Source organism: Dunckerocampus dactyliophorus, chromosome 1, assembly GCF_027744805.1.
Source record: "Dunckerocampus dactyliophorus isolate RoL2022-P2 chromosome 1, RoL_Ddac_1.1, whole genome shotgun sequence".
Lineage (NCBI taxonomy): Eukaryota > Metazoa > Chordata > Actinopteri > Syngnathiformes > Syngnathidae > Dunckerocampus > Dunckerocampus dactyliophorus.
Genome location: NC_072819.1, coordinates 14,290,069 through 14,299,241, shown reverse-complemented (window position 1 = coordinate 14,299,241; position 9,173 = coordinate 14,290,069). Strand labels below are relative to the sequence as shown.

General features: G+C 38.1%; 1 protein-coding gene across 1 annotated transcript; it reads right to left on the bottom strand.

Moving 5' to 3' along the window:
- Nucleotides 1-36: 36 nt before the first annotated feature.
- On the bottom strand, nt 37-9,080 carry abt1 (activator of basal transcription 1). Its single transcript, XM_054767697.1, has 5 exons — nt 9,011-9,080; nt 8,372-8,719; nt 8,107-8,282; nt 3,578-3,763; nt 37-630 (listed from the first exon to the last, which is right to left on the bottom strand). The coding sequence occupies exons 2-5, from the start codon at nt 8,703-8,705 to the stop codon at nt 451-453; spliced, it is 876 nt and encodes a 291-aa protein (XP_054623672.1). The 5' UTR covers nt 8,706-8,719; nt 9,011-9,080; the 3' UTR covers nt 37-450.
- Between the last annotated feature and the right edge of the window lie 93 nt (nt 9,081-9,173).

Genomic DNA, 9,173 nt, shown 5'->3' with positions numbered 1-9,173 from the left:
AATTTATAGTGAAAAGGACTCGTGATTTATTTATTTTAATAAAAAATCATTTTGGTCTTTCCGTACATTTTGTATCTTTAGTTCCACAACAAAAGACTGTCACCGTTCTAGCAACATGATCTGATGGCACATGAGTTAGGACTGTTAGGTTCCTCCGTTAGCTTCTATAAAGCTGTCCGTCGTAGTGGGACTTGTAGGCCACTCTGGTCCTAAACTCACTGCTGTCCCCTACAGGAGGACTATGACACAACACATCCAATCAGCTTGTACTTCAAACCCAGAAAGAGCACCTGAGCTGAACTAAACTAATTTAAATGGGTCATGTGCACCAATATCACAGAGAAAAGCACATGTTATATTTTCATGTGCACCCTTTTTAAGACTCTTCACAATATAGACCTTTAAAAGTCAAACTATTAGGACCCATTATTGTGAAGAAAGATGCAGCTGCTAGGGCTGATGGCGGTTAAAAATCTTTGCCAGCAAGGAGATGTTTGTTTGGCTCTTGTGCTGGTGGAGGCGGTCCTTGTCTTGCTGCTTCTGGCTGATGGTGTCTTTTTGTTTCTTCTTCTTCGTCTGGATCTCCTCCTCTGTCTGCCGCTGCGTGAAGTCCCATGTGCGCTCCTCCACCTGACAAGAACATTTGATGAGGGGTTTGTTTTCCTTCCATATTAGAAGCCTCTGTAAATGTGACTGTAGTTGACTTTCTGCTTTCATGCTCACTGGTGTTTATTGATGATGTAACAGCTAACATAAGTAACAAGATGAATTCTGAGAGCTATACTGTCTGCTCACATTCACACAAGCTCAAGTTACACTGATACTCGAGGTTGGAAAATGGAGGCATTCTACAGTGAAATCCATTTTAGTCAACGTCCCTCAGGCTGACTCATGTTGACATAAGAGGTCGACATAAACGAAACGAGTAATTGCATGCAGAATTACTTGCGACTTTGGCCAGAGACATAAGGAGGCATAACAGGCGACAATACAGTATTTTTGAACCTATGGCAGTTTGTTAACATCGATTTCCTCCATTTGTGCAAAATTGAAATAGCTTTGAAGGTAAAGTGGCAGTTCCGTTCAGTTTCCCTTCTTTGTTTTTGTTGTTTTAATATAACCACAAATCTGCTTTTGCAAAAACATGTGAGCGATAACGACAGAGTTAAAAATACTCAACACGTCGACATGAATGGACCGATTTTTCATAGGAATGTCGTCAGTAGTTATGTCGCTGTTGTCGTCTCAATTTTTATGTTGACCGTGTATGTCCACGTCAACTTAAACAGGCACCATGAGTCAGACTTTTATATGAAGTAATGTCCTCCTGCAATTTCCGATGGGTTCACAAGCTCGTTGTGCGTTCTCTCATAGCTCATGATTGGCTCCTGTCAAATGAAGAGCTACCTGGTCCTCACGGACTTATTTTTAAATTACCTTGATGTTTGTTATATTAATAACAATCAAATACATGTAATGGTGTTTATGATACCTTGCGACCAATACCACGACTATCAATCTATTTGAAGTCACCATATGTTGATGAGCACATACAATTTAGAATTAGGGCTGCAACTAACGATTATTTTAATAACTGATTAATCGTTCCATTATTTTTTTTATTTTTAATTAACCCCTCTTTATTCGGAAAAAGAAGTTTTGAACTGACAGAGCCAATAAGTGCACAAACACCAGGTTGCCGCTTGAATATTCTGTTAAAATAATGTTAAATAATAAAATATCTAAATGTTAGTCAAATAGCTGTCAAATTAATATGAAGCAAACACCTACAGTTAGTGGTTGGGTCCGCAACATATCAGAAAAGAGGCACACATGCCCATCGCTGTTTTCCAAAGTCAAAGCTGGTATGTGTGAATATCTTTTTTTGGCTAAAACACAAACATAATAGGTCTGCTTTCATGGATGACTAAGGAAATTAAAAAATATTCACATTTGAGAGGCTGAAATCAGAGGCTATTTACATATTTAAATAAAAAAACAATTAATCGATTACCAAAATTGATGAATTGGGTAATAGATTAACAATCAATGAATTAATTAATTGTTGCAGCTGTACATAGAATATTAGATTTGACAGAAAAAAGTGTCATGTAAAATAGCAATGCTTTCCACAAATGTTTTTAAGTCAATAACGGTGTGACGTTTTAATGCAACGATGGATAAACCTTTATTGGCTTCCATCGCATGTTTGTTTCTAACATATAATTTAAAATCACCACTTAACATGTGCATCTCCTTTTTGCCATGTTTCCAAAAAGTGCATACGCCAGCTACCAAGTTGGTGTACCGGTATGCACATTCTCACATGAAGTTGTGTTTTTATTAGGGCTGTTAAATGACGAAAAATGTCAATCAAATTAATCAGTTTTCAAATTAATTGATGATTAATCACCATTTGCAACTATGTGTGAAATATGCCCATTAGTTATGTATTTTATGACCACAAACATAACATGAACAAAAAGACAAATGACAGGACGTGATTATATCTATATTTGTACAGTATGTATTAACAGCTCCAAATGAACTCAAAGTTTAAATCAAGTTAAAAGATAGCACACGTCTGAAAATGTATTTGCCTAACGCTACCAGTAGCACAACATTTTAATCGCACGCCAAGAAGGGTTGCGTTCAAAGACATCACGTGATTTTAGTTGAATTCACATTTTTTGAGTGTAGATGTATTTTTTGTGATTTCCAAGCATACTTAAATGCAGCAAATTGTACTTCCGCAGTAAGAGTTACAGTATGTTAGTGAGCAATAGGAATATCCAGTTATTGTTTTGATTTGTCTTTCTGTTTATTTCGACGACACATACATCATTATTGTGATTTTCGTAGTGTCAGTGAACACACCTCGCGGTGGTCTAGTGACAATGAGGAAGTGTCGTTCCGAAGAGGACAAGAGACGTGTTTGTGAGTTGGAGGTGTTGGAATTGCACTGCTGTTGATGTGTTCAGGTCAGCCTGAAGTTGTTAAAAAGCGGCAGACTCTGTGTGGGAACGCTACACACTATGCTTCCGTCTGCCTTTGTAACAGAGAGGTGTGGCTTGACATGATGCACATGCGTTAATTATGCCAAATTTTTTAACGTAATTAATTAAATAAATTTGTTACCGGCATTAACACATTTTTGACAGCCCTAGTTTTCATAGATCACATACTTGGCGTGGACAACGGTGTATGCAACTTTTCGGCCCTGTTTTGTGCATAGACAGTGCTTTTTTGATGAGACCAAGGCCTTTCTGAGTTGGTCAACTTAGACGGGTTGTCAACATAAGCACTTGCCTCTTTACTTTATGTATATAAATATGTTTGAATTCATTCTTGTTAAGTTTTGGATTTTGTGTGCATTTCAATGCATTAATATTGTATCATTTGCTTGTGTGCTGAGGGATTAACTGCACTACCAATCTTTTATAGAGGTGGTAAAGGACATTATATATGTGCTACAACTTTCTGGCCCATGCTACAAAACTGTCAACCCATGTAGCACCACTGTTCAAGTTAAAGCCCCCACACACGCACAGATGATATGTGCATGCTGGGCACTTACCTGCTGTGCATTACTCTTCCTCCTCTTCCTCATTTTGTCCATGTGAGCGCTCTTTTCCACGCTGTTCAGGTAGAAGTTGGTTTCTCTCTTGGCCTGCGACACTTCACTCCGGAGGCGTTGCTGTAGAACCATCTGCTCGTAGGCCAGACGCTCGCTCAGGTGTGTCCACTGGAACCTGTGCAGGTACTACCACACCAAAGTCTTCATTACACCTCTGTCGCTGAATAAACTTGCCACTTAAACTTGTTTTTAAACAAATTATTGACAGTTAATGCATATTCATTAATAACTTTGCCATTAAACTATGAATATTCTGCTGAATTTGATGTAAATACATTTACAGAGAATAGTGTCCTCTTTGCTTTCCTTTTACTTGGCAAAATATCACCACCCCTACTGCTCATCTACCGGGAAATAGTAATCGTATCGACACCAAGAGTAGTATCAGTATCGGATGAATACCACCGTGATGTGATTGATATTTTTCAGTTTTCTTTGTGTTTATTTTCATAAATATCTATGTTTTTCTTTTTTCATTTTTGTTTTTCATATTGTGACTTTGTTGATATTGTTATACAATATTATGGGGTGTAACGAATCATTCACTACATCGATGCATCGATTTATATTTCTACGATCCATCTACATCGATGTTTGTTTAGCAGGTTTCCATTCTGGACGGCATATATCGATCTAACATCGTTTAAAAAGGTAATCAATCGACTGAATCGATACTAGGAAATAAAGCATTGGATTTAAGCACGGCAGGCTTTATATGAATGTGCTTTTTAAGCACTTTTAATGACAAAGACTCGATAAAGACAAAAAATTAATTCTGTGATGTCATCGTCTTGAGGGTATGTGGTGGTGATGGGAGTCAGTCAGTCAATTCAGTCAGTTAATTCACTTCATTCAGTATTACTATTTAACTCATCTGTCTGAAACTCCTTTTAAGTGACATTTATGGGGACAATATGCAAAGTAAGGGCGTTTTGTATGCCTGGTAGTTTATGGTGGAGTAACAGTGACGCTTAGTAACATCATCATCCAGCGCGGCGTGTCCAGGTCAAAACATACGCTTACGTATGCGGAAGCAATAAATGGCGCGCATTTGGTTGTGCCGGGGAGGACGGACAAGAGACAAAAGGCTGGGAAGCTGGAATTTTTTTTGCCAGTTTATTCATTTTGTCATACAGTTACACTGGCGTTTTGTTTTGTATTTTTCTGTTGCATTACCACATTTCCTTACACTGCTGCGCGCCATCTGCCATCACTTTACATGCAAAGTATCGGTTTTCTCTCCCGGTTTGGTCTCATCAATATCACAACTTATTATCATAAACCCACCACACCACGGTATCCTGTTCTGTGTCTCTGTTAAGCGTGTCATCAAGACAGAGGACCCATCCCAACCCTCTCAACGGCAAAAGGTACAAGCAGGCCACATTACTTGCTAGTTGCTGCACTGTTCTTTCAAATGGTTGCTTTTTTATGATCAACACAAAAAAGCCCCTGCTGCCGTACTGGTGAGAACGTTTCAACACCTTATTGAAGATACCATACTACATTCATTTGCTGAGGAATTTGCATAATGTCCATCACCTTTGGGTGCAAAGTGCAAGTTTGGATTGCACTATTTGAAGTAAATAATTCATTAAGGCAAGCTATACCACCCTCTGTTCATCCCGATTTTGTATTGCATTTTTAACAAATTTTTTGTAGCCATTGATAATTTATTCTTAAGTATGTCAGCATTATTAATAATGTATACCTGATTCTCTTACAAAAAAAATGAATCAAGGAAACTTCACCTGCACCACCCAGTATCCAGGTATTTATTTCACACTCACACTGGTTGAATGTTTGGCTAAAAAATTACTGAATCGATTTAAAGTTACTGATTCGTTTCGGATCATATCGTTCTAAATGAGGGGGTCTTTAATTAAAATTGAGCAAGGTCCGTTTATGCAATTTTTTTCACAGCGAAGGTCCAAACCTTATCTTTCCTTAAATTGCGTCAAACAGACTAGCCAGTCTAGCCCCTGGGGTGTCCGCGGTGAGTTGTCAGGTGGGCCGTGAGAGGCAGAGAGGACTTTCAATATTAGTGCAGACCTGCCAACATGTATGAATTTGTCGTACTCAGCATGCAATTTGACTGTTGAAAATGCTTCGCTTGTATTTTTGTATTTTTTTCTATTTATTGTTTATTTGATGTGGACATCACAACTACATTGGACAGACCAGATGCATTGTTTGAGTGTTTTAGCACATGTGCTAATTCGCATCACTGGTCCACGGGAGGCTTTTGAAATGATAAAACATTAAAAGTAACAAAACTAAAAAGGAGAGAAAAAAAAAATGATAATTAAATAAAATAAAAAATAAAATACAGTCTACAATAACACTCCAACAACAAAAAGAGGCAATTTTTCAAATGAAATACATTTGTAAATTAAAAAGCAAAGCAAAGGCAACATGGTCAAGCAATCAACCAATTAAAAACTATTCATGTGAACACTTTTTTTTTTAGCCATTCTTTAAGTCTTTTGTTAAAACCATCACTGTTGGTCTCTAATTTTAAATAAATTGGTAAAGAGTTCCAAAGCTGTGCCCCCTTTACAGAGAGAGAGTAGACTGACAAAATGAGGTCTTGCACCTTGGGACAAGGCAATCACCACTGGTGGAGGCTCATGTGGTCGCTCTGAGAGCACTCTGACGCCGAGTGGCCAGCTTAGAAAACAATGGTGACACGTGATTTAGAATTTTAAGAAACAGTTTAAGTGTACTAAAAATCATAAAATTTCCAAAAGTAAAAAGGTTATGTATTCTTAAAATACGGCAGTGGTGCCATCTCATTGGTTTTCATTGTTTTTTCATTGCATGATTTTCTATGCTTCACTGCTCTCCATTTTGTTGCCTTTTGCTGGTTTCAGTCTGTACAGTACAGATAAAAACCTTTCTCTGTTGTATTTCAAATGGGGGGGAGGTCATTGAGAACCACAGCCCTACAACACACTTATTTTGGCAGCTAAATTGTATTTAATATAAAACAGGACCAAATTTGACATAAATAATAAAACGTTTGACTGTGCAAACAATGAATGAAAACAAGAGGCTTATTTTTAAGTTAAATAAAACTGCACCGCTTTCTCTGAAAAAAAATATTAAATAACAATTTAATAAATGTCTCTTTAACAGAAAAGCTGCAACACTACATTTTCTTAAAGTTTCACATGCTCTTGTTACTTTAGTAGCTGACATTGGAATTTGCCTGAATTTGTCACACAATTCCTCTTTTTGTTTACCTTTGAGTAAGATCTCTGTAGCAGAAGCACTACACAACTCTCCCATTAGCGAAAGATGTTTTGTTTTTCTCCAATATCCATACAGCCCTTAGTGAACACTCATTTGCATGTTGCTGTGCTGTAAATTAATGTGCGATGACTCATAGGTTTTTCAGATGGGGCTCTCCAGTTTCAGAGCATGTGAGACATAGCGGTTTGGCACCGGATTCTGAAAGAATGAACATATATAAGTCCGTCCATTCACTTTTATATGTTCGCTTTCGTCGATCTTTTGAGCAAGCCATTGTTCGCTAGGCAAGTACACAAACGATTTAATTGGCTCATTTTGAGTGACTTTCACTTTAATTGGTCACGGGTCTGTAAATGACCATCACTGGGTATGGATCCAGACTGAGGTCCGCCATTTGGTGAGATATATATATATATATATATATATATATATATATATATATATATATATATGTTCTCCATAAACCAAAATCGTTCTTGAATCGTATTGCCAACCATGAATCGTGATACGAATCGAATCATTATTAAAAAGAACTGTTACACCCTTTGGGACTTTCAAAGACAGCCAATGGTAGTTTTTGGTTTTTGTTTTGTTATTTTGCACTACTGATTTTATTTTGCCCAAAGAAATGTATGCCATAAAAGGGAATAACTGCATTACGTTCTTTTCTATTGTTACATTGTCTTATATTGTTGTAATAATCCATCCATCCATTTTCTATACCGCTTCTCCTGTTTAGGGTCGCGGGGGCATGCTGGAGCCTATCTCAGCTGACTACGGGCGACAGGCAGGGTACACACTGGACTGGTCGCCAGCCAATGGCAGGGCACATATAGACAAACAACCATTCACACTCACATTCATACCTATGGACTATTTAGAGTCGCCAACTAACCTAACATGCATGTTTTTGGAATGTGGGAGGAAACCGGAGTACCCGGAGAAAACCCACGCACGCACGGGGAGAACATGCAAACTCCACTAATAATATATTGTTAAATTGTTCACAAATAAGTTTGTTGAACTTTTTTTATGGTTTTATTCTGATTATAATTTTGAGCAAATTTAAAGCAAAATCATAAAATCTTTAAATAATATTGAAAAATGTAAAGTAAAAAGTATTGGTATTTGCAAAAGTGGTATTTACTCTGTATCGGTTCAATACCAAAATCTTCTGGATCACCTAACCTAAGTTAAATAAAGTTGAATAGTACCTTGATGCACCAGAGGTCAGAGGTGAACGTCTGGCGTTTCCTTGTGGCCATGGGAGTGTTGTGTAGAGACGCCGCCACTCGCTTGGCCACGCGTTTGTCACGAAACTCAACCCAGCCCTCAGTGAAATCGCACCTCCTCGATCCCGACCTCTTCTTCCTCTTCCTGACCTCACCATCTGCAACCACAACACATTGTGTCATGTATGTATGTATATTGCATCATCAGTACATATATGTCAAATCATGGTTTCACGTTTATATTTGCCTTCGGGTTGCAGGAAAACACGTCCAATCTCTCCGTACACCGACAAAAGATTCCTCAGGTGTTTAGGACGAAACCTCGGAGGAATGTGACCCAGGTACAAAATCCCTGGAACACACTTCCTGTCTAAAGAGGAAGTCGGTTCAGCCCCTTGGAGATTTCTCTTTTTCTGCTTTATTTTCACAGCATCTTCATCATCTGCAATTGTTGTGTCCTCCTCTTCCTCTTGAGTAGTCATCTTCCTGTCCTCCTCTTCATCCTGAATAGTCAACTTTGTGTCCACCACTTCCTCCTGAGTTGTAGTCTTCCTGCCATCCTCTTCCTCCTGTGCAGGCATCTTCCTCTCCTTTTCTGTTCAATTCAAATCACAGACGACTCTTTATTATATTTGATGACAGTTACAAATGTGTTACCCCAACATTTGATCTCAATATTTTTGTGCGTTTTAATCTATTTTACTTTTAATCGTAGACTGCACAGTCACGACACATCGTACTTGTTTACAGGGCAACTTTCAACACGACACGATCGGACTGAAATTATTTATGTAAAATAGATGACAGTGAATTATTGCCGCTGTTATATTTCGATGAGTGATTGTACAGTGCTAAACACTACAAATACTGTATGTCAGAACCTCACCGTGAAAATACTCCTAAGCGTGCTGAAGCGTCGCGTGCTGCTGACGAAAGTGTTTTGACGACATACTTCCGTTTAGAGCGCATGCACTTCCTGGTACCACTTTAAAATAAAAGCGTCTCACTCTTTAGTCTTTTTTTGTATTTGCCAAGTTTATGTGTATAGG